Below are 26,319 nucleotides of genomic sequence, written 5' to 3' on the forward strand. Positions count from 1 at the left end.
GATTGTTACCATGTTACTACTGTGTGAACTGTGTTAATTCCACAGGGTGCTCAGGGCAAAATGCACAGTTAGTGAAAGTGGTGCAACTGTAAGAGGCCACTTTCACTGTGAACCCCCCCAGTCAATCACAACTTATCAGTTACACTTTGGGACCAGTCAAATCCCAAACCTTGGCAACTACACATTTCCCATGAAAATGATTCAGACTGTGATTCAGAGCAATCGCTTCCATGTGCGAGTGCCACATAAAAATTGAATGACGCTGAAAAATATGGACCAATTCTGGATGTTTTCTTATACTTGCCATGGACCCAAATATTTCTTTAAACCCTGAGAAAAATCCATTTTGTTTTGAAGAGTGTGTCAAAATATAGCACGCTACCTCTTGGAAAGATGTTAAAGGGCCTCTGCTCAAAAGCCATCTTTGCCAAAATGTTGTAAAATGCAATGTGTTCTCAATCAACATACCTGACAACATACAGAAGAATGCATCTTTGCCATTGCATGAACACACTGCAGTACAACACAGAAATGTTTACTGTTAATATTCATTTGTCTGTGCCGGTTCCTGGACCTTCCACTTCTCTGCGTGGCTCAGGCACTGTTTGCATTTGGACCTGAGCACTTCACCTTGACACAACACGTCAAATATGTCAAAACCATCCTCCTCGCACGACTGTAGAGAAAATCAGGTAAACAAACCTCTCTGCTGAGAGCCTCAGTCTGTCCACTATGGCGCATATGAATTAACAGTGGTGATGTGTTGGCAGCACCTTGCAAGTTGCTTTATGTTAATAAAACTCGATCTCCTGAAAGGCTTTCTCGGATTCCGTCAGACACTCCGATTTCCACATGCTTCTCCTCATGTAAAACAAACGCACTAGACGATAAACTTGATGGGAGTTCTCTACTTTACTTGGAGGCCACATCCAGAATAAACACACAAATTAGGAAAAATAATGCTGTCTAGCAGAGGCAGAAACTAAATATTCAGAGAATGAAATCGGTGATCCTTATGAGAATTATAGCATTGGGTGTTCTGAGGGGGATGGGGGGGTGGATTCAAAATTCAATGGCGAATGCAGTTAAACAATATGGCCAAAGGGATACTCTGTCAATGAAAAAAAAAGGCACACACGTTTGAGTAATGACAACTATAAAAGCGATAGACCTATTGGATGAAACATTATATATTATATTTTCTACTGAGTTACTATTTGTTTTTAGCTATTCTTTCTGAGCTGACATATTACAACTGTGCCAATGTCTTTATATCTAGCAGCCACTTGCCTTGTCAAATACGCTGCTCAACAGAGGAAAAATGTTTGGAACAATACCAATCTGAGGCCGGACTTTCTTTTAACTTCAAGTGTTAAAGCTTGAGGAACCTTCGTGACAAAAGTCGACAGGAAAAAGCAATGAATGAAAAAGGAGCTTCTCGGTTTCAAATGGAAACAGACTGGCCTTTTTGTTGATGGTGGTAGTCTACCCTCCTGAAAGCTCACACGATAAGTAATTGTAGCTTTTTGGCAAAGAATACCTCCGCTGATGTGGCATCATTGCAGAACGCATCATTAGAGGCCCTAACTCTCTTAATTTCAGTCATTTTCTTTATTTGTAAAACAAACAGGCATTGGCTTCCAAAGTGAATGCACCGAGACCTCCCTTATTCTGTGGCGAGGCTGGATCAGATTAATTCAGCTTTCCTTGGATCTTAAATGTTTTCTGGCTAGTCAGTGCTCTCTCCAAATGATCCAGTAAATGCACTAATGACGGTTGCAGGTGGTAAAAGCATTAGAAATGCATTGGGGAAGGTTGCTACCATTTTGACAGGGACACTTAATCTACCGTTAATGCAAAGGGAAAACATTCTCCACTAATAGCTGTATGCACTGCATGTGAAAAAGAATGCAAAGCCATGGTACAGTACCAAGTACCAACATGGTTAATAAAAGCCCAAGTGAACTTTGAAAACATACTTGTTTATTGCAGTTTCACCAAAATCAGTCAGCAGATAAGGGCAATAATAAGTAGTTTCACTTTTTATCTGTGTTTTTTTTTAATGATATAAAGATCCAAGGTATGTGAACTGAACAAATCAATGAGGCGTGTCTTCCTCCGATGTCTTCATTCTGCCTTATTGACTTTGAATTAGGCTTCAACTCATTGGTTTGATGAAGAATTATAACATACAAAATACAGGATGTTAATTAAATTAACCTGCCTTCATTGAGAATATTGAGGTCAATCACAACCAATCAAAAGTAAACGTTAATCAAGATTATTAAATATTATCTGTCATTTTTTTTCTTCCAACAATTCATCTCGGCCATTTATCATCCATAAGCTAACCAAGCCAAAACAAAACTTGCATAGGAAAATATTAACAAAGCACAAATTGAGCCTCTTGAACTGGATAGTGCTGTTACAGCAGCGTTAGTAAGAGGCACTTTTGGGTGTTTTTATAAGCATTCTTCTCTCAGTTGTCTATAGGTCCACTCCAACTGGCCTTTAGTGTACCACCACTGACATTCTGAGTAAAACCACTTGGTGATTTCCCTATATTGTCAAATGTGCGGGTGCATACACACAGACACACAAGTAAAAGATCAAGAGCAGACCATTATGAGCATTTCACGTTGTTATTCTGACCATAACTTCACTGATGTCCCACAGTTTCTTGGCAATGTCCTCATCTGTAGCCTTTGGCAACAGTTCCTGTGGCTGACAGTTGGCAAAGCATTTCCCTTGGACACCCTCCAAATCAGGGGAGCAGGCCAGGTACACTGATGATTGCGCTCCTTCCTGAGGAGTCTTGAAGAAGGCCCTGGACAGCAGGTTAAAGAGTGGTTTGCCTAAGAGAGGAATGTGGACGTGTCTCCCTAGGTTTGTCCTTACAATCCCTGGGGTCAGGGCATTGACAGTTACCCCTGTGTCCTCTAGACGTTGCGCAAGTTCATAAGTGAAAAGAAGATTGGCCAGCTTGCTGCGGGCATAGGCAAAGGCCTTGTCATAGTTCTGCTCGCTGTTCAGGTCTTCAAAGTTAATCTCACCATATTTGTACAGTTTGGAGGACACTACAATGATACGGCTTGGGGCAGACTGCTTTAGCAGGTCCAGCAGGAGGTGGGTGAGAAGAAAATGTCCCAGGTGATTCACTCCGAACTGCATCTCAAAGCCATCCTCTGTCCTAGTGTAAGGACACTGGTATATTCCAGCATTGTTAATCAGCACGTCAATCCTGGGCTCCTCCTAATTCATGAAAGCAATAAAGAAAAGTAGTAATTGAAATTATGCAAATGTTTTTTTTTTTTTAGAAAGTACGTTTTTTTGCACTTTAATCGTTCATATTGTTGATGTTGTAGTCTGTTCATTTAAAATAGCATCATGTTTCAACCTTAACGTAAGGTCTAAAAATCCTTATTGTAAACAACACATCATTGTAAAATTGTTACCACTGCTCGAATCTTCTAATTAAAAAGTTACATTATTCCTTACATTTTGTTAAGTGTGATTGCAATTTTTTTATTATTATTGTTTAATATCTGACCAGTAGTATACGACAGAGGGACTGGCAGAACTGGACGCCCCGGGAGTGTTTTTGTGTATGACTGTCACTCTCAGGTTTAGTTTACAATGCAACCTAGCTTAGACACTTGTTAGCTTATAAGCTAATGAGTGGAAACTGCAAATGTTGTTGACACTAGTCACAACTACAATTGTGCGTGACTAAATACCTTAATGATCTCTTCACAGAAGGTATGCACTGATTTAAGAGACGCAAGATCTAGGTACTTGATCAACACGTCCCCGTTATCCTGTCCGGCCTCCTCCACGATTTCCCGGACAGCCTCCTCAGCTCTAACTTTGTCGCGACAAGCCATGATAACACGTCCCTGCTGCTTCAGAAGTTCAACAGTCGTAGCCTTTCCTATGCCACTATTGGCCCCAGTAACTACTATGGTTTTTCCTCGCATCATTTTGATGCACACAATAGTGCTTCCATGAATGTTGATTAAATCGATCAGAGAAATGAGTAGGGTAGTCCTTATCACGAGACTGGCTAACTTGGTAAAATAAATACATTACCCAGTGAGCATTGCACGGAGCTTCCATCTCTTAAAGACACAGCACAACATTTTAAGTATAAACCCAGTGAAACTGTAAGTGAAACTCCATGTAATAACCAATCGCGCTTTTAGTTGCTGGATAGCGTGCGGAATTTAACAACATAGTGTGCCATAGTCTCCTATAAAAACCTGGAGAAAATGTTGATTGAAGCTACTTTACTTTAATGTATTTTGCTGATCATTGTTGCCAGTAGTCACTAAACTGTTGCTCATCTTAGCCAATTACCAAATTAAAGCCCTTCATTGTGTTTTGCGAAGTGGTGACCGATAATAAAGCCTTGCAGGACATCATTGGAGTTATAGTAACCTCATCTCCGGATGGATGGATTAATAAGACCCTCACTGTTGACTGGTAGGTGATCAAGACAAAGAGTTTGTAGTTGGGGAAACTTGCAAGCACCAGCCTGCAGTTACTTGTGGACTGGGTCCTCAAAGCTTGGGAAAACCTGGATGTGGAGATGGTAATAGAGTCTTTCAAAGTATGTGCCATGACCGTAGCTGCTGATCGAAGCCAGGACCATCTCATACATTGCTTCAAGGAGGGAGAACCTTGTGCATGTGGGAGAGAGCTACTCATGCAAGCCAGACAGCGTCAAGCCAATGAAGATGTGGTAGGTTTTTCCCACAATGGACTGAAGATCTTTGTTATTGATGACGATGATGGTGGTGGTGATAGTGAGGAGGAGAAGGAGGAGAATGATAATAGAGTTAGGTAGTGTTTTGCTGGCAGACAAACCTGTGACTGCTTGATGCCTCAGGCAGCGGTCATGGTATACACGGGGTAGGATTGTAAATAGGTGGCCTTCTGTTTGAAATCTAATAGACCGACTGTGTCATGTGTAGAATAAACCTGAGAATTAGGCCTAGCTGTTGCGTGGTATTTGATGTTTGGCTGATGTCTTAGCCTAAGTGAATTATAAGATGCTGGTTACAACTGTAACCTGTAAGATTAAGCTTCATTTTAGGATGCTTTGACTTTTTTTTCACAAATTTGCAGAGTCAGATAAATACATTTTTACATGAGCTGATAGGGCTATAGAGCTGGGATTTGATCAATTAAATGTGGTTATTTTATCTCACAATTCTACGCAGAAGTGAAAAGACACCACATGTGACACCTTTATTATTGCCGGTGGTATTTTTTTTATAAGTGCCTGGTTCATGTCACTTTTGAAGGAACACCCACGCCATCATTGGAAGTGTTGTGATAAATAAGTTTATTATGATAATGTCAAAATGGAAAATATGAAGCATTAATCAATGGTAAAAATAGCCTTACTTTAAGCAAACATCGTGCAACAATTAGCAACTTTTCAAGGTATGTTTTTATAAGCCACTACTTTCGGTATCATCCTCATATGTGAAGGACATAAACACACCTATGCTTCCCATTAGTTGTCCAGACTATGCACTATGTCTGTAGTCTGGAACACCCAGTGGAAATGTAAGAAAAACCTCCAGAGCAAAAGATGCGAGTTAGCATGTTAACATTATTTATGTTATGTTATTTAGCTTTTATCTGTGCCAACTGAGCTGCTGGCAGTGTTTGCAAGATTTCTTGCATGCCTTTTAAGTAGTAAGCTCGCTAGTTTTAGACATTCCAAATGCCATATGGCACATGAGCAGCGATTGTTCCTAGTTCTCGGGCCTGCTCAATGTTGGACATTTGATCATCAAAGAAGATATGAGGCCTAATCATTTGCAGCGGGAGTCCCTTGGGAGACCCAGCCAAGAACATTGCTTCATCCACCTCCAAGCCCCAGCTTTCGAAGGTCTTCAGGGCTCGACCCCCTCCTCTGGTTGCACCCCGAGAGGTCACTAGGTATGTGCGGATGAGACAGCTTGAGCCGGCTTCAGCCCTGGTGACGAATTTTTGCTGAAGTTTCCCTACTGCCTCGAGAAATCCTTTCAGAGGCCCCTATGAATACAGGAATATTTTTTTTATCAATCATACACAGAAACTTCTAAATCACCAAATTTGTGTTAGTCTTTCAATAGTTCCACCTGTGCAAGGGGCCTGTCCTCAAATGTCTTCTCGTTGTCAAAGAATGCGGCCAGTCCTTTTGTCTTTGTTATGATGTCTGATTCGTCTGAGAACAGAACGCCATCTCCATCAAAGGCTATACGTAGCTGTGTGTCACTCAGCTCGTTCATGTTGTCACAGGCAAACATAGTAGCAGCAGCAAAACCTTGAATAATGGAAAAATAAATATGCCTTTGAAATACACTAGCTTCAACTGCTTTACGAATCAAAAACAACCTTCATAGCGTGATTGAATTGTATAGTGCTAGTTTCTGATACTGATACGATTGCAGACAACACAGAGTTTACAGAAGTCCAGAGAATCAATACCATTGCAGTGTAGATCATCACTGTGTTAACTCACCCATCTGTATGGCCTCTTTAACCTTCTCTGAGTCCTCAGAGAGGTAGAGGTCAATCATGTAGGCTTCCAGGAAGCCCACAGTGCCTCCTGAGTCACTCTGGCAAATTTCGTAAAATTTTGTAAATTTCCACTCTGGTAAATTTCGGGCTGTACAGGACAAAATGAGGTTGTATCAGAATCAGATTGGGTTGTATGTTGTGTGTGTTTTTCTCTGTCTCTCCAGTATTCCAATGTTCCAAACGTGCACAGGCAGTGAGCTGACACCCATATCAAACAACAGGTAATGACAATGAGGTTATACTCCCTCTGTTGTTGCTAAGAGCTTGGTCTTACCATAGTGATTTATGCTGTTGAGGAGGCATTCTCCAACCTGGGCGTCGGTGTTCGTCATTAGGACAATTTCAAAGAGTTCCTCGCAGTCCGGATAGAGTATTTGTAAACGCGAGTTTACAGTCATGATAGCCTATTCCAAAGCGACACCAGCAAGAGTACAAAAACGAATTGGTACTTTGCTTAAAGTGTAACTATACCCCCAGCCCTGAGTCGAATTTCACCCACTGCATAATTTGGAAAAATGCTGAAGAGTTGGCAAGGGGCTGAGGGGTCAGTGACTGAGAGTTTACTAAACTGAGAGTGTATGTATATTATGACGTATACAGTATGGTAAATTCAACTCATAAAGCCAACTCATCACAGGTCATTGATAGAAAACGGTGATACTAACTGTATCTAAATATTATTATCTATTACAAAACTAATTAGTGACACATTTATAGACATAATGTGAGGAATGAGATCAACATAGTGCATCATTCACAAGATAATATTTTACCTTTACAAAAGGAAACGCCACCCCAGGTTGATAATAGTTGTATCTCACCAGCCCTTCCTCTTCATATGCGTTCTCCTCTTTTTTCATATCGAATAATGTTTGCGAAGACACAGCAATTCTGATTGCATTTGTCGGTTTTGGCTGTCCAACAAAAAATGTTACTGCCTATCACTAATTAAGTAGCATAAATCAATTATTTTCAATTGATAATAATTAGTCACATATTCACCAACCTGACATCAAAATAGTACCATAGGCCTACTTACAGCAATTGGTTTGTGTAGTTCTGCTGTATTTTCCTCCGTGATTTCAATGCTTGACGCCATGTCTCTTGTTTTCTTGCTAATACCTTGGCTACAAACTAGGGAACAATGAAGAAGTTGTGTCAACATAGGAGTCAAGGTATTAAACTATATGTCGACCACAATGGAGTGATGATCAGGATAGACGTGATCATCACCCAAATTTCCATGTTTGATGTTTTGAATAAGCTGTTTTGGAAGTCAATTAAGTTTTATTAGCATTTTGTTGGTCTTCACTCCAGAAATGGGAGGACTAGCCAGTCTCTATTCATGTATTTAGGACCTTTCAGATAATCCGTGTATTTTGTGATTTTGGATGGTTTCAACTTTAGAAAAAATATTTTTACTGTATTCTTTACCATGTTACTGTACAGAATATAAAATGGCTTGCAAAAGTATTCAATCCCCCTGAATAATATGCTGTACTATATATATTATATTTTGAAGGCAAAATAAGTGATTTGAATTGAATAAAACTGATTTGAATAAAAACCGAAGTACACTACTTGCATAAGTGTTCAAACCCATGTGCTTTTGGCTTCCAGATTAAGGCTGAATCTAGTCATTCACAAATGATACAGAAGTGCCACTGACAATAACTGATCATACTTAGGTACAACCTATGAGTGGCTTAAGTAGAGATCTCTTTCTGGATATAAGGGGCACTCTGTCTAAGGGTCATCAGCCAGGTTGTGAAATAACAGAGGGAATAAAGGCCAAAGAGACAAGCTGACTCAGATGCTTAAGTGAGGAAGACTCCAAGAAAGTATCTAAGTGTTTTGATGTCCAAAAGCGCACTGTTGGGACCTTATGAATAAAATGGAAATTGCATCACACTACTTAGATGCCATGTAGAAAAGCCTGCCCCCAAACCAAGCATCTGAAGAAGATCTGAAAAACAAACGACAATCTGGAAATATCTATGAAAGTCCTGAGTCCTCTACCAGGCGTCTGTACACCCCACAATCACAGTGTCATCTGAGGACTTGTGTATGCGGCACAACTAAGACCTGTACTTGAAGTGAGATGCGTAGAGGATGAACAAGACGGGAGAGCACAGTCCCCTGTGGTGCGACAGTGCCTCTGGCCACAGCCTCACAGGAGCAGTCCCTCAACCTGACATACTGTTAGATCTAGTCTGTGATCTGGTCACCAGGTGTGAGTCCACCCCTATCTCTGTCAGCTTGTCTCTCAGTAGGAAAGGCTAGAAGGTGTTGAAGGAGCTGGAGAAATTGAAGAACATGATCCTCATTGCTCACAGTGTCATAAAGCAGGAAACACTTGGGTTACTAGGCAAAGTTGAAACACACTCAAAGGAATTGCAGTAGCTCTATACGACTACCCATAAGAAGAAAAGGTTTCACTGTTTCTGAGGGAAGATAAGAATATGATCCAAATCCACAGCCATTTTTACTAGTTGTCATGTATATTACAAGATATTAGAACTAGTACAAGAAAACTAAGCAGTAATCAGACTAGCAGCAGACTTAGCAGACTATAAAAATACAAAATGCAGAGACCACTAAGAGGAGTGAGCCATGACTGCCTAACCACTCACCTCAGGTTCTTTGCTCTATGCAGTGATGTGATGTGATGTGATGACACCTGCCTCCAGTAATGTGCTTATATAGTTCATGGCTTATATACAGCAGACTCTCATTCCTAGGTCAACAGGGTAGATACTCTTGTCAACGTGAAAAAAGTAGGTCCCACCCCTGTTCTTGGCAAGCTGTGCAAAAGGTGTGTCACATTACAATTTCTTTTTACTGATATTCCTCTGGCGCATTAATTTGAGAAGTGTTTTATTGACAGATTAATCTGTATTTGTATCCACTGCACTCGTTATCAAAAGCAGATGATTCATGTCTTTTCTAAGCTAATTACATGATCACGAACTTATTGATGGAATTGTTATTTCACACTGTAAATAAAACAGTTATTTTTATTTAGCTTTCTTCCTTTTTCTCTCTCGCTGTAATTAAAGGCACCCAGTGCAACTTTATGTAAACATTCAATGAAAAATAAACATTCAATTTCTAGTCTTTTTTACACGTAGTAAGTTTCAATAACTCCATACCATTACATATCGACATTCAAGGAGCAAAGATGAGACGTCGTTGTGTGGTGAAAACTGATAGAAAATCGTAAACAACAACAATCGCCGGTGGGGAGAAGCCATTTTTCCATTGACTGGAAGCTTGCTTTATTTTATTGTAGGTTACAAAAAATAAATAAAATGGCGGCTATTGTTGTTGTTATCAATTTTCTATCAGTTCTCACCACACAACGACGTCTCATCTTTGCTGCTTGAATGTCGGTATGTAATGGTATGGAGTTATTGAAACTTACTACGTGTGAAAAAGACTAGAAATTGAATGTTTATTTTTAAGCCTCGAAAGTTGCACTGGGTGCCTTTAAGTCTTCGACTTGAATGAACATTTATTTTTACATTTACAAGAAAGCCCAGCCATTTCTGGGAAACACTGCCATCTGATCAGATGCCATCTTTAGTAAGTAACTTTTAGTAAGCATCTTTATAGTAGCAGTGTTCCTGTTAATCCAGCTCTCCCAGATAGCGGACTATAATGGGAGCCACCCTCTGTTTCTATATGACCAGCGTATAGAAACTCAAATTCACATCCCAACCGAAGAATTTATGAGGTAATGTTATAGCACATTTTAAAGTAAGGGTGGTGTCATGGTGTAATTGCAGGTGTATTTTTTCTGTGTTATGGATTATCAAAGGATCAATCAATCAAACATTTTGACCTGCCTTTGATTAATTCTTTACATTGTCCAGTGTTCTCAGTGGCACAGAGAGTGTTCATTAAACTTTTACTTTGCAATGGAAGGATTAAGTGTATCTGAACTTTATTGGACAGAAGAATGCATTAGAGTGGTAAATGTCAATATGATTAATCTGATTCCATAAAATGATTAAATTACCTCCAATATTACCAAGCAGTATATTAGCAAAGTGACAAAGTAACGCCATGGCACATGAAGAGTTAAATAGATGGTTCATGAATGAACAGTTTATTACTACAGTAAACTGTCAGCTTAAATGTTCAGGTATTAACCAAACTAACGTAGTGGTGGAGATAGGCTGAACTGAACCGCTCGACTCAGACACAGTGATGGAGAGAAGCAGTCCAGTATTCAGGCAAACAAATCACAAGGGCAGAAGCAACAGAGTAATCCGAAGAACAGGCATATAATTCCAAAAGGGCACAGGCAAAAGGGTACTCGTTGTACAGGCAGAGGTCGGAAATATAATAATAATAAATAAATTAACAAAGAGAAAATGATAATCGCTGGAAACACAAGGAAACACTATGAAATAACAATGGGCCTAATTTTTTTAATGCAGTTAAGAACAAGTTAGGAAGACATTTCTTTTGAACTCCATTTACGAGGTTTTCGGGACAAATTTGGCATGAAAGTTCTCATCTGGGATTCGTTCTGAACTTGACCAGAATTTAAGAACACTAAATAGCAGTTGTAAATTGCCCAGATTTTTCTTAAGGGCTGAATTTGTGAGAAATCGTTCTTGATTGCGCTCACATCAACTCTACAGACATCCTCGGATTTAAATAATAATAATAACAACAATAAATAGAATTTGCATTTCCTGCATGAAATGCAAAAGTTAAGAAAGGAAGGAAAAAAGGAAAGAATAGTGAACAAGAGTGAAAAAAGAAAGGAAAGAAGAGTGACCAATAGTGGCTGTGGACAAAGACAGCAAAGAGAGAGTGAAGACGGAAAAGTTTAAAAATTGACTGAAGTAGAGAGATGGAGTGTAAGAAAGAGGAGTTGGAGAAGGATAGAAGAAGACACATTGATGGAGTTGGAGAGAGAGAGGGAATGAGTGAAAATAGGAAAGAGAATGGAGTGGAGGAAGGAGATGTTAGAATGGCCGATGGATGAAGTGGAAGATATAGACATAGATGGAGGAAGTAAAGGAAATGGAAGGGAGGATAGTGGACTGTAAAGTCAAAGAAGGCTTACAAAAAAGTTGAAAAAAAGAGTTTGAATTGATGGACAGAGTAATTGAAAAATGAAAGAAAGAAGAGTGAAGAGGAGTGGCTATGGATAATGAGATAAAGGGAGAGTGAAGAGGGAACTGTCTGCCTGCCCTCCTGATCCTGTATTTCAGGGTGTGGTTAGGTTCCTGGTCGGACCGGGATTAAATGCAGTTTCTCTTCCTCCTACTGTGGGTAGCAAAATGCAAAACATGCAAAATGCAAACAAATATCTCATTAATCTTTCAATGTCACACTTGTCAATGTCATTACAACAACATTTCGTCTATCTGGAACTGAGTTCCTTGGTGCAATGACAGGTGAATCAGGTGAAGATGAACTCTTTAACCCCATGAAGAGTGCATTGGATATTTTTATTTGTATTTTGTCTTACAAAACACAGCGCAAAAAAGCTAAAAGAAATGCCAAAACAAGTGGATGGAGGTTGGAGAGAGAGAGGGAATTAGTACAAAACGGAAAGAGAATGTACTGGAGGAAGGAGATGTTAGAATGATCGATGGATAAAGTGGAAGATATAGACATAAATGGAGGAAGTAAAGGAAATGGAAGGGAGGATAGAGGAATGTAGTCAAAGAAGGCTTACAAAAAAGTTGAAAAAGAGTTTGAATTGATGGACAGAGTAATTGAAAAATGAAAGAAAGAAGAGTGAAGAGGAGTGGCTATGGATAATGAGATAAAGGGAGAGTGAAGAGGGAACTGTCTGCCTGCCCTCCTGATCCTGTATTTCAGGGTGTGGTTAGGTTCCTGGTCGGACCGGGATTAAATGCAGTTTCTCTTCCTCCTACTGTGGGTAGCAAAATGCAAAATGCAAACAAATATGGATGGAGGTTGGAGAGAGAGAGGGAATTAGTAAAAAACGGAAAGAGAATGTACTGGAGGAAGGAGATGTTAGAATGATCGATGGATAAAGTGGAAGATATAGACATAAATGGAGGAAGTAAAGGAAATGGAAGGGAGGATAGAGGAATGTAGTCAAAGAAGGCTTACAAAAAAGTTGAAAAAGAGTTTGAATTGATTGACAGAGTAATCGAAAGAAGAAAGGATTAATGCAGTTTCTCTTCCTCCTACTGTGGGTAACAAAATGCAAAACATGCAAAATGCAAACAAATATCTCATTAATCTTTCAATGTCACACTTGTCAATGTCAGACATTACAACAACATTTTGTCTATCTGGAACTGAGTTCCTTGGTGCAATGACAGGTGAATCGGGTGAAGAAAATCCCCAAGGTTCAATCCTGGGTCCACTTCTTTTTAGTCTTTACATTAACAATCTGCCATCTGTCTGCCAAGATTGTGAGGTTCTGATGTACGCAGACGACAATTTGATATTTGGGTGGGGTAAGAATACCATTGAGGTCGCTGCTAGGCTTACAAAGGTCATGGTTGATGCGTCTGACTGGTTAAACAAATGTTGTCTTCAGCTTAACAATTCCAAAACCTTTTTTTCTAAAACCAGCAAGTCTCACACTGAACCCGATGTGTTTATTTCTGATCAAAGAATCAAGATTGTGAAGGAATACAAATATCTTGGTATCTTGATTGATAATCAACTTACTTTTAAAAATTTAAGAAAAATATGCAAAAATTGACCTTGGCCAACTTTAGGCATCTTTGAAATCACATGTCCACTGAGGCTGCTTAAATGTTCTCATTGATTTTATCGCACATTAACTACTGCTGTCCCACCTGGTCTACTGCAAACTCCATACTCTTAAACCAGTCATGTCTCTTTACAAACAGGCTCTCAAAATACCTAAATCACACAATCACTGTTCAGTCCTCCATAAGTACAGACTTTTAAGTTGGGACAATCTGACTGTTAAATGTTCAAAATCCGGTTCAACTTGGCTCCCCCACCACTTTGCAGCCTAGTCAAGTTCAGAACAGCCGCAACCAGTGCTACTTGAGGGGCAGCAAGAGGAGACTGTGATATTCCTTAAAAAAAAGTGTATTTGGACAGTCGGTTTTCTCAGTTAGGTCAGCCCAGGAATGGAACCATCTCCCACAGAACATTAGAGAATCAACCTCATTAAACAGCTTAAAAATAAATCTTAAAACATGGTTAATAAATAACCAAAAATGTGGTCATTAGTGGGTAAGTAGTAGAACTTATATATTGGGATTTTATTTTATTTTATTTTATTTTTTTTGTCAACGTTATGTTTGATATATATGTTGATGCCTTTTTTTAAGTTGTTTAGCCATTTCTACTCTGGCAGGGGAACTGCCAATGGAAACTAGCCTTTTGGCTACAATTGGGTGCATTTACATTTGAATGTTTATTAATGTACACTGTCCCTCTTCATCAGATAAGCAAACTGAAACTGAAACTAAAATAACCCCCATTGGTTCATTCTCCTAGCAAAACAACGTCAGAGGGCTCTTCTATTAGGAGGTTTACTACTTACTCGGAGTTAACTTAACCAGGTTTGTCACTTAACCACGTACGTGGAATACCCCCCAGGAAAACAAACTAAGATACAGGACGGGCCTTGACACAAACTCAATGCAAAGGCCCCGTCGCACCATAATGTTCAGGTCAACATTCTATGACGTTAGAAGAAACATTGGTAATCGTCCGTGGTCGCTGGTAAAGCGCCAGAAGAGCGTTGTGTGAAAGCTGGTGAACACTGTAAATGTCGGTAATCATCTGTGATCGGCGGAGAACGCTGGTCCGAAAATACATTTTTGAACATGCTCAAAAGTTTTCATGGAGACCAGTGTTCTTCAACGTTTAATTTAAATGCTGGAACGTTCTACTAACGTTGCACACGTTTGGCTATCGTTTGTCAGTCGTTACCCTAGCGTTACTTTGTTGTTATTAATCGTTTGCCTTGCAGTGAACGACTCACTGGCAACCTGTCAACGACCACTGAACAGACCCCTAGCGCAAGCAGCGTATGACTAACTTCAAACGAATGTCATATGGCGTCCAATGAGCGCCATTTAGCGTTTCCCGAGCGTCCATCCATGTGGGTAGGGTAGACTGAGTAAAGTTGATACACCCAAAATAACTTACGTGCGCAGCAATCCTGAGACGTGATCTAACGTCCTCTCTGATCCAAGGAAATTTGAGCACCTAACCCATCTCTCGTACGAAGATATCGGCAAACTTTTTTTCACCAAGGTAAGATCTTGATTTTATCATGTCCCTTCTACAATGAATATGTTATTAACCATACGTGATCAACAAACGCAACTTACATCATTGCAAACGTTATTTTGTGCACTATAAATCTACGTATTCCATGCTATCATGGCATGCAAGGTCATTGCATAATCTAGCGAAAAGCGTGAGGTGGTCAGCGGGGTACAGTTGAGACACTGTCTCAACTGTATCTGTGATAAGCAGGTTAGAAGTCAAAGTTAGACAAATGAAAATAAAATGTTATATTTTTGATATTAGAACTGTCCTATATTAATGGGTGTCTTTTCAAACATGAAAGTAATAACAATGATTTTGGTCTACCGTAAAGACTAAGGGCCTGATTTACTAACAGGATTGTGCCCATTTTCTGGCGTAAAATAGCGGTCGTAACGAAAAACGGTATTTACTAAGGAGCCGCAGCGCATATTAACACCTGTGGGTGTGAACAGAGGAGGTACCGTGGACGTGGGTGGTAACGTAGGCGTGAGTCGCAATTTACATGGGAGGAGAGAAGGTAAGTGCGCCTAATGATGTCATGCGTGGTATTTACTAAACTGCCTGTCGAGCGCACGTCTCCAATTTGCAGGATAATTCTCCGCCTCATAAAAGCACGTCTTAACAAGGAAGCGCAATTTCATTGAGTCTGAAAACGTTGATATGGTAGCAGTGATAAGAGAAAGGCGAAGAAAGAAGACAGAGACAGCGCACAGAAATAATTTTTTTCAACTCGCATAACAGATTTTCAGTTAAATGAACCACAAATCATTAGACGGTACAGGTTAACCAGCCACGCAATACTTCAATTACTGAACCAGATCAGAGATGACATCTAACCCTCCAACCGGAGATCACTTTCCATTCAATCAGTTGGTAAACATTGCAAATATTGGCACCGGATCATTTCAAACAGTTATAGTATCAGCAGTTGATATATCTCAGTCTTCACAAATATTCACACAGGTACTCGAAGCATTGCTATGGCGCACTGGTCAATACATTTCCCCACTGCCACAGCTGAAATTATAGACATCAAACAGGACTTGTTTTGAAATCGCAAACTTTCCGAACGTAATATGAACCATTGATTGCACCCACGTCCATATATATTGTAGTGAACCCATGTCCCTTGTAGAAATTATTAATCTCGCCATGTACACATCTATATTGTTATAATAGACAGTTTATGCATTAATGCCACCAATAGCATATTCTTTATAATCGTGTTCTTTTAAACATCTTGCTGTAGGTGATGGCGGGCATAAGAACAATATAGCAGCGCACACATTGAATCAGGTTCAGTGATTGAGCGAACGTGAACCAATATATCTATCTCCACTTGCTGAAGCTTCATTTTCTCTTCCTAAATAAATACCACGGAAAATGCGGAAAAACACCGTGCGTTAATGTGCGAACGCAGTTTAAGCAGCGGTCGCAATGTTAGTAAATCAGGCCCTATATAGGGCGGAGTAAACACAGATTGCCCAGAGCGATCTGGTTTGATAAATACCAAGTAAAATGCGCTAAAACACCGTGCGTTAATTTGCGAACGCAGATTAAGAAGCGCTCGCATATTAGTAAATCAGGCCCTAAGGAGGGTATAAATGCTTGCTTGAGCCCAGCATGAAGTAGAGGTACTGAACTCATAGCTGAGCACTGTTACTGTATAGCTGGTGTTGTTCCATGGCAGATGGATATGATATGAAGACTCGTGTGACATGGACGATGTGTGTGGATGTGTTGATGTTTTCTAATAATAAACATTAAGAAACACAAATTCGGTGTCAAATTTAAATACTTTTTATTTCAATAACATAAAACCCCAGGAATAATGCGCATTATATCATAAATCACAGTAATAATAACAGTAAATCTTCATCCGAAGACATTGCTAGTGAAAGAGACTTTGCGTTCTTCTTACTTTCAGCAGCATTTATCATCTTCTTACTTGCAGCAGCGCTAGTAGTAGACTTTTCGTCGTCTTGCCGGCATGATGTTCACAGTTCAGATCAACTGACGGCACTATGATTTTCCAGCGTTTTATACCCGTTTGACCATAAAACCCACACGCCAGCAGTACGCTATTCTGTCGCTATTAACACGTTGCTCACACGCTCGTCTAACGTTGACTTATCGTTCGTCGTGTGCATCAGTGACACGTCAGCACACGTTCGTCATGCGCCAGTGACACGTCACTTGGTCGCTGTTACACGCTCCTCATGCGTCGGTCCCACGCATGTCACACGTTAGTCAATCCCCAGATGTGTCCACTTCGCCCTAGAACGCTCGAAAATGAATGATTAGGACGTTCAGAGAACTTTGACCAGAACGTTATGGTGCGATGGAGCCCTAAGGTGTGAACCAAATCGATAAGTACAGCTTTGAATTATAGCAATTGAATCAACAGGTTGAATGTCAATTAATAATACTCTTGAATGACCAAATAAACCTGATCAACTATTTTTGCATCAAATGTAGAGAAATGAAACCCAACCAAAATGATTGAATAAGATAAAGAGATGAGATGGGGGGAGAGAGTGGGGACATTAAGAGAGAGAGAGAGAGAGAGAGAGAGAGAGAGAACGCATGTGCCAAGAACAGAGTAATAGCTAGAGTAGGAGAGTAAAAGCAAAGATAAGAGCAAGAGAGTTAGAGCAAAAAATAGAGTTAAGAGACCAAACATCTTGAAAAGTTTGATTAAATACCATAATCTCCATATCTATATATTTCAACCAACCAATCCAATGATATTGTCCTGTATCTTAAAGGCATGCCCTTTGTCTCAAGTGACCCTTTGGTTCGCTGTTTGCAGCTGAATATGACAGGTTCTTCAGATTGCAATAAAAACAGAGTCAGACAGCTGCCCACATCACAGGGATCAATTAAAGACCAAACATGAATATACTATATATTTATATACATTTGCACATAACTTGGAAGTCGCAAAACTTCCTTATCATCCAGGTTATCTGTGTGACCATGGGAAAGGTTGTAGCAAACAGCCAGGAATGCAGGATATGGCAATTAGTTAAACAGTGGCATGCTAGTAAATCTGGCAGCACTCAACCCATGGAGGTTGCTGTGTATCCAAATGCATCTCCACACACACAATGGAGGTCTTTTGGTGTGAGAGGATCAGAGAAAGGTCCTCTGATAAAATGTCATTTGGTCCTCTGGTCGGACTTTGGAGGACTGGGAGTCCATTGTGTAGAATTGGTCATTTTCTTTGGTCAAGTGTTATCTGCCTTACAGGCAGTGGTCTTTTTGTCTGGTTTATTTTTACAAGAATAAAGGGTCTGCACTTCAGACACCTGCTATGTGTCATATATGTAATAACTATCACTTATTCTGATTTTCTAATCTATTGTTTTGTGTTCAGTATGCCTGTATTTGTCTGTGTGTGTGTGTGTGTGTGTGTGTGTGTGTGTGTGTGTGTGTGTGTGTGTGTGTGTGTGTGTGTGTGTGTGTGTGTGTGTGTGTGTGTATGTGTGTGTGTGAGTGTGAGAAAGTTCTTATCCGCATTTAAACCAAAGACTTCCAACTTTTTTTGAGTTGTAGAGTTAAGTCTGAGTTGATAATTGAATACGCTCATAAGTCCCTATTCACCTGCCGGTGTAAATACGCTACCATCAGGAGTATAGTCCTTAGTCATTTCATGACGTTTGATCACCACATCTTACTGAGTTACACATGTTTCACAAAGTGCTTATTTGCCTTATCCGCATGGTGGCAACTCATTGTAACTGCAGCTGCAAAACTCTCGGCCCACTTCATCTTTACATCTGCACTGCGGTTCTCCTTTTATTAAACAATTCCCCTCTCGCTTTTTTCTCCTCTGGTTTCCAAGCTTGTAGAAAAATAAACTAAACACTTCGGAGGCCTGTAGTAGCCAAGTAAAACATATTCCCACTTCTACAGTCACACTATCACTTCCACTGTTGGTACCGCTGGCATTCTTGTCACGTCGATTCCCATATGTGTATTTCTCCTGATGTGGTACGGCCACTGTGTCAGATCCGTCCCAGCAGCATTTGAAACCATTACATGTCTCAGAGCTGCATGGTACCTTATTTTTCCCCCATCTGGTCACCTAAGCACAGTAACTCTGAGGAACTCTTACCAACCAGGTCACATTATGAACATGATGGAAGGTTTGTTGCAACTGGCACATGCATACATAGGTTCGCAGATCCGCACATAGAAAGCTCACATATATACTTGTGGATACAGACATTAACGCTCATGCTGTCATCACAAGCTTGCTTATATACACCCATGAAGACACTCACTCACACACACACACACACACACACTCACACCTGATTTGTTGACTACTGACAGACTTGGGTTGGACTCACTCCCTGTTCGAGACCTTGGATTGTGATGTAATTCCTCTCTATCACCTCGGGATCACTTACATGAAAATGGGGGCAGTTCTCTGTCATCACATCCAGATTGGCTTTCCCGGTAGAACACCATCCATACTCTCCTGCAAGCCTTTGCAGTTTATTTTACTTGTGACTGAGCCCAAGGATGAAAAATGGTGGATTGTATTGGACCCAAGGAGCGGGGATATTCTCTATGTTGACCCATAGCTTTAGTATGAAGTGATGTTTGTTTTCTCAAACACAGGGTAGTTAAGAGCGAAGGGGATTGAAGGTTTTTTTCTCCACCTTTAGCATTTCCTGATAATGACTTTGGGGACCCATAAAAGTATGGCGTTTTTATACAAGGTGTAAGTTGAAATTAGTGAGGTTTTACTTTTTTTACAGCATTATAAATATATGTTCATGCCTCTTTTATACTATTACACTATTATTATACTATTATTATACACTACTATTATACTTATATATTAAGTTCAGGTTATGGTTAGGTCAAGTTCAGGTTGCAATGTGTTTTGCATTGAGCTTCAGTTAAGTAAGTTACAGCACAGAAGTAGAAGTAGTGCTGACTTATTACTATGTTTAAAGTTGCAATGTGGCTGTCAGTAAAGCCTAACTCAAAGGTCTGTTCAACTGCACTGACTGTCTGAAAGTGTAGTGAAGCAAAAGAGTTTTAGCCCTTGTTCCAAGAGGAAACTCACCAAAACATTAGTCTTCTTATTTATTTATCGTAGAACTGTAGACCTGATGTCAGCCAAGGCACTGTCCAAACAATGGAGAACATTTTAGCTCGAACCTGATGCACCTGGTCATGAAATCATTTGAAAGTGGAGCATAAGTCTTGGTGAGAATCACTTCAAACCCTCTGTGCCTTTTCTGAAACACTTGAATCAACACATGCATGTAATTTTCAATTAGAACATATTAAGACCAATAAGGGGCTCCCTTTAAATGTATAATCGCAAGCCAGTGGAATAATCTTTTAGGGACCGTGATTCCCACGATTTGTACAGCCATCTAAGATGTGAAAAAAGACAAGAAAAAACAATTAAAAAACAATCTGTCAACTTGCTAATAAAAACCAGCTTTAGCTGACATAATGTATGGCCTGGATGACAGCACCCTTCACACTCTGCCACTTCCTCAGGCCTAGGCTTGGCTTTGATTAATGGCCAACCAATGCTAGGTGACAAGATTAGGGAATAGCGATAAGCCTGCCTCCACTCCCTCATGTCTACAGTTGCTGCTGGGTGGCCCATGGGGATGGCTGCATCTTTATGAATAAGGTAGAGTAGGGCTTGGATCATCTGCTTCAATCAAGCTCAGGTTTCATGTCCCAAGTGTTTCAGACAACGGGCCCCTGCATGGCCTCTGGGGAAGGAAACGTGGTGGTGCTCAACGTCCGTAAACTCAGAGCAGCAGCTATTTCTCATTCCCCACTCAAACAACTATGCAACGGAGCTCCCAAATAACTTTCAAAAATTCTCTCGTAGCGAATGCCTCTTCATCATTTCGAGTGTGACTTTCAAGCACTTCTGAGCTTTAATGGAGGCAGTACCCTCATAAGGGATGTCCGCACCACATGTTAGTCATACATGTGTGCTAAATCTCCATTTACAAAAGGCCCTCAACAAGATTTACTTAACGAAGAAGTCCAGATTCCAATTTTTTTTTTTCTTCTTAAATACAGCATCCTGGCCAGGCTCAGGAACTCAGTCATGCTCTGCGCTGGCTTCTGCTGTCTGTTTGTCCACTGGCAAATCCACAAACCCATAGAATGCCAGTAGCTAATAAGCCTATGGCCAACTATGCACAAAAAAAACAATCTGTTTCTATCAATTCATAACAATGGTGGGCAGCTTGTTTGGCACTGGTGAGACCTTTGAATCTTCTCTGTAAACTGGAATCAAGAAAGTAAAGAAATGTGGGTGACCTTAGAAAACCTTGATCCTTATCCCAACCACTAGGGAGGTCCTGGACATCTGGTGAAAGACCTTTGGAAAAGGATGACGTGAAACGTGTATTTAAGGATCTTTTTTCTTCACTACTTCTTCGTATTTCGTATGGGTTTCTTCCTACGCCCAGTGGAATACAATCCATATTATTCTTTTTCGAATGCTGATTAAGTGGCATGCCACGCATGTCGTCTCATTTGACTCAGAGGACCTGCAAACTGTGGAGATGTAAATTCAAGCGTAGCAACACAATCTGACTTTTGGTCTGGCATGTCAAGTTGGAGCTCATGTTAGAGCTTTCCTTTGGTCACTGGAAATTGGCCTAAGCTCCCAGAGTTCTGTGAAGAAACTCCAGGGTTCCACCATCAATGAAGTTTTTTTTCTTCTGTAATCACAGTTTTCAACACATTGGCTGCTATTTAAGGATGTAGGAATAACAAACAATGATTACATGAATGAATCACACCTTCAGTTTGCGATTACTTCACCAAAAGTCCCATGGTAAACCAAACTCCAGATTAAGTGTGGCTACACACAGGCTACAAATACAGTGGAGACTGGTGCTGCTACAGTACTGTTCGGCACAGCCCTGCACATACTGATTGAGATGTAATTGCCATACAGGGCTAATCAATCACTGGCGACACCAGCGCCTGCCTGTGCTCCATCATGGCATGCCGAACTTCAACCCCCCTTTCCCCTAACCCAAACCTCAGCCTCTTCCATTAGCCGCTATTACCCATTTGAGAGTTATTTTCGGGATATGTAAACAAATTAATGTGCCTGCTTGTTCCTGTATACTCATGGATTGTCTAATTGTGGTTGGCCGCGTCTTGGGGTAACTCAAGGAAGGAGGCTGCCAGCCTCCAGAGCCCCCCGCCCTCCCCGCCCTCCCCCCTACCTTTCAGAGAGAGGCCTCAACAGACTCAGAGTATGGTAGCCATTTTAGGCTGTGACATTCTGACCTTCGTGCTCATGTTGGGGTCTGATGCTTTTCAGTTTTGTTAGCCGTGTTGATGGTGAGGAAGAGCAGATGCATATCGTATCTACAGTAATCAGTGTTAACTTTAACTCCTGGCGCAGGGACTTGGACTGCGGTTTCATATTCACATCATGATTTACAGAACAACAATATTATAACAATGCCAGAGATAGCAGGGAAATGAATATGATTTAGTGATGATTGAGTGGATTGTGTGCGTGTGTGTGTGTGTGTGTGTGTGTGTGTGTGTGTGTGTGTGTGTGTGTGTGTGTGTGTGTGTGTGTGTGTGTGTGTGTGTGTCTTCACAGGTACTCCCACAGCGCTTCATTTGTTGTCCTTTCACAAACTCTATTTACCTTTTCGGCTCTTGTCTTTTTTGGCAGGGGGAGTGTAGGAAAGGCTGTGAATTACTCTTTCCCCCTTTCCCCCTCGCTTTCCACCAGTCCTGCTCAGCCTGTTTGAAACATTGTCATAATCACCCTGAGATTCAATCAAGGGCAGCCTGCCACCATGGCCATCTGGAATAACTGAACTAGTGAACCCAGGCTTGCACCCCTTCCTTTGACAAGAAGTAACTTCAGCTCTACCTATACGTAAAAACAGACACATTCTGCCCAGTATCCTATAGAAGATATAACACCGCATTCAGCCGAGGCATTGGAGAGTTTAAGGTTGGGTGTTTTATACACAGTGTTTCTTTCCTGCTGTTGATTTACATGATTGGCTTCACTAAAACATGCTAACTGGTAGTAACTGTAGAGATTCCAATAGCCTAAAGGAATGGCAGATGAGAAAGCACCTCTGCATAGTTAAATATACACCTGTAATCCTGAAAGCTTTATGTAGCCTCCAGGAGAGGATGATAGCAATTAGGCTCTACATTAGTAAAACACACACTCTGTCTGTGTGTGTGACAGAGAGAGGGGGAGGAAGAGAGAGAGATGGTCCTATTGTTTGACTCTGCTTTAGAAAGGCCAGTACAGTGGCTTACTCTTAACTGGGGAGCGATGTCTTGACGTAATAGTACACCTGTGATTTTGCTCTACCCCACTCTCCTCCAAGGTCAACATCCTGGTGTTTTTCCAGCTTTGGTAAATTTGATAGATGATATAGCATGAACAGAACAGGTTCACTTTACATAGGAAGACATTCACGTTTTCTCAATGTATTTTCTTTCCAGTTTTTTTTTCCAAAGAGAAAAAGTGAGGAATTCTATTTATTTACTTTCTCCTGTTGCAGCCTAAATCTTTAGTCACCATGGCAATGAGCGGGAAGGTATTACTTAATTATTTATATGTTAATGAATGATAGAGCGAGGCCCGAATTAGCTGGGGCATGTTTTAACCACACTCCGAGTTTCCCAGGATACTTTGGTGTAAGGGCGCGAGCCAGATCTGTGATCTAACCTTAGTGCTGCGCTACTTGAGGGGGGGTGGGGGGTAGCAGCTTCCCCTGCCTCTCTCCGCTTCCAAAAAGGCAGGGACCCTGTGCTTTCTCATGATCACTGTCTGGAATATTTTCAACAAGGGCATTTCGCAGGGGTCCTATCTCAGCAGCACAGGAATGACAATAAATAGGTGAAGCAGGATGGCTGGATGAGGCACAGGGCCTGGGGCCTACCCGGAGGGAGTAAGTGAGATTGAGTGGAGGTCATCCAGGGAGATGAGGAGCCACTCGTATGCTCCATATGGTAATGCCAGATGCATAGACTGGTAGGATGGCGTCTTAAAACAAGCATGTGGATCTTAAAATGTTTCTGTTAAGATGTGTTACATTTGGAAGTCAGGTACTTTCCAGATGCCTGAAGGAGGCCAAATTGATGTATGCCATACTGGGCATTTAGTTTTTATCTTGGCATTGCTGTCTAATCTCTGAGAACTGATAAATCCTTCTACTGTGAAAGTTAATTCATTTAATATAATTTGAACTGATCTGAAACTTGAGTTTAATTAACATGCAGTGACATCCATTATCCACAGAGTGGCGACACACTCCTCTTTTGACAGGTACAATTACTGTTACATTACAAATGTAATGACGCGTGTCACAAAAGTGATCACCAGCTTTGTCTGGCTCCATAAATCTATTCATTTTTGTTGTAAGTAAATTAAGGACTTCACCAAAACTATAATCAAATAAAAAACATTTCTATCTAATTTGATAAAATATAAAGACTAACAAAGTGTTGATTATATAGCTATATTATAGCTATAGGATTATGATAGCCATTGAAGTGTCCTCCACATATTTCCACACCAAAACATGGTAAAATTGCTAAGGCGTAAAAAGGTGTTTCCTGTACTAAGTCCTGGTATACTGGTGTATTATAACAATTCACAGAAGATTGAAATTCTCATTTTATTTTAATTTCAGATGTTCTGTCCACAAACAAGTAGGGTGACGGTGATGAGGATGTTGATGTCACACTGAAATAAAGCATTTTGCTTCACAGGATTTTAAGAACAGTACTGTACAGTAATGATGTCCAAACAGCAAAGATGTATTGAGTGGACACTGACACCGGCCAACTTGAAACTCTACGCAGTGGCTGAGGGGATGAGAAGTCAGGAGGTCAGGGTCTCCCTCCTCTCTTCCCTTTCACCCATCTCTTTCTCTCTCTCTCTCTCTCTCTCTCTCTCTCTCTTTCTCTCTCTCTCTCTCTCCCTGCCGTGTGGAGATGGTTCTCATTCCTTGCCTGTCCTGCTGCTGTGTTTGCAAGTACCACCTGCTCAATGAGCAGACGTGACCCGACCCCTCTCTCTCTCAATCTCTCTCCCCCTCTCTCTTCTCATAATAAACACTTGCCATTTTATCTGGGAACTGTTTGAGTGAGGCAAGGGGGGGGGGGGGGGGGGGGTCGAGGAGGACCACAGAGTTTGGCCCCTCTGCAGCTGGAGGGAGAGAGGGGGGAGGGGGAAGGAGGGAGCAAAGACCGAGGGATGGAAACAGACCCCATGAACTGATAGATGGGGCTTGGCACCTTGGATACATTCAAGTCAGGAAATGGTTATGTAAATGTTTCTGATGTGTGAGTGGTGCTTCAGAAGCCATGCAGCCATACAGGCTAGGTTTCCTGCAGCAGTTAGCAAAATGGTTGTACGTGTCCCTAGCACACATAGGCACCTTTGTCCTCCACTGCATGCACCTTTCGTGAGCATGGCTAACACTGTGAAACAAAGATGCCCTGAATGTACTGAAGCTAACAGCAGCTAGAGAAAGGTGCTGAGCAGTTTCTCACATGCAAAAACAGCTGCGGGGCTTGCGGAAGACTGAGTGGAAGGTTGTGTTAGGGTTGTGGGGAGGGCAGGAGTCGTCATGCCTCGGTCAGCAGGAGACACAAAGGCAGCCAGTGAGGGCCAAGAGTGGTGCTGATGGGCCCGGGATCTCAGTGGTAACTTGTCAGGTTCGCGAATGGAAACTGAAGCCAGACGGTAGGCAGCATTGACAGGCCGTTGAATGAAAAGGAAAACTTGTGCCAAAGAGTAACCAATCCACCTTTAATCTACCCTCTTAGCTGGCTGGGCTTAGAGCTTGGGGTTTTCCTGTTGAGGTTTGCTCTTCTTAACCTTGCGGGCAGTTAAATACCCCATGTGTCACACAATATCATGGCTTTCAATTTGGTGTTATTGATCAACTGTGAACGCACAATCATAATGTAGTGTATTAGTCCTTCTGGGCTCAATAACATATTTTTGTGTTTTAGCAAAAATAAAAAGCTGTTGTTCTTTTAGTGTTTCCCAGACCAAGTCCTTTCTGTCCTTCCAAAAACTTTAGAAAAATAAATGTTCAATAAAAACAGTTATGACACCTTAACTGTATTTTGACCTATTAAACATATTGCAAAAATGATCACGTTTCCGTGATGCCCTCTAGTCAGGACACATAGAACTGAACTTAGTCAAATCGAGAATTGTTTCTTTGCACTTCTGTACATTGTCTTAGATTACACCATATAATACCATGTAAGGGCAAATATTTGAAATATTGAATATTGCTTTGGTGGATTATTTTAGTCTTAGATGATGACATGATGATTTGCATTGAGTTGAACATGTTTAAGGTCCTGTATCACAGTGGCATGTTCCTTTAATTCTACAGCGGTGTTCAGGGAACCTCCATAAATGAAAGAAAAATTATTCTGAGGGCTTCCTCTAAA

General features: G+C 40.9%; 1 protein-coding gene across 1 annotated transcript; it reads right to left on the minus strand.

Moving 5' to 3' along the window:
- Positions 1-2,057: 2,057 nt before the first annotated feature.
- Positions 2,058-4,031, minus strand: rdh14a (retinol dehydrogenase 14a). Its single transcript, XM_080849967.1, has 2 exons — positions 3,738-4,031; positions 2,058-3,252 (listed from the first exon to the last, which is right to left on the minus strand). The coding sequence occupies exons 1-2, from the start codon at positions 3,978-3,980 to the stop codon at positions 2,635-2,637; spliced, it is 861 nt and encodes a 286-aa protein (XP_080706093.1). The 5' UTR covers positions 3,981-4,031; the 3' UTR covers positions 2,058-2,634.
- Between the last annotated feature and the right edge of the window lie 22,288 nt (positions 4,032-26,319).

This window comes from Sprattus sprattus (genome assembly GCF_963457725.1).
Source record: "Sprattus sprattus genome assembly, chromosome: 13".
In the NCBI taxonomy this organism is placed as follows: domain Eukaryota; kingdom Metazoa; phylum Chordata; class Actinopteri; order Clupeiformes; family Clupeidae; genus Sprattus; species Sprattus sprattus.

What these genes read in the sequence shown, in the direction of transcription:
- rdh14a (XM_080849967.1), bottom strand. Translation starts at nt 3,980, where the DNA reads ATGATGCGAGGAAAAACCATAGTAGTTACTGGGGCCAATAGTGGCATA. An exon ending in TCTGTGAAGAGATCATTAAG is followed by an intron (nt 3,253 to 3,737) that starts GTATTTAGTCAC and finishes TTCATGAATTAG; the next exon opens with GAGGAGCCCAGGATTGACGT.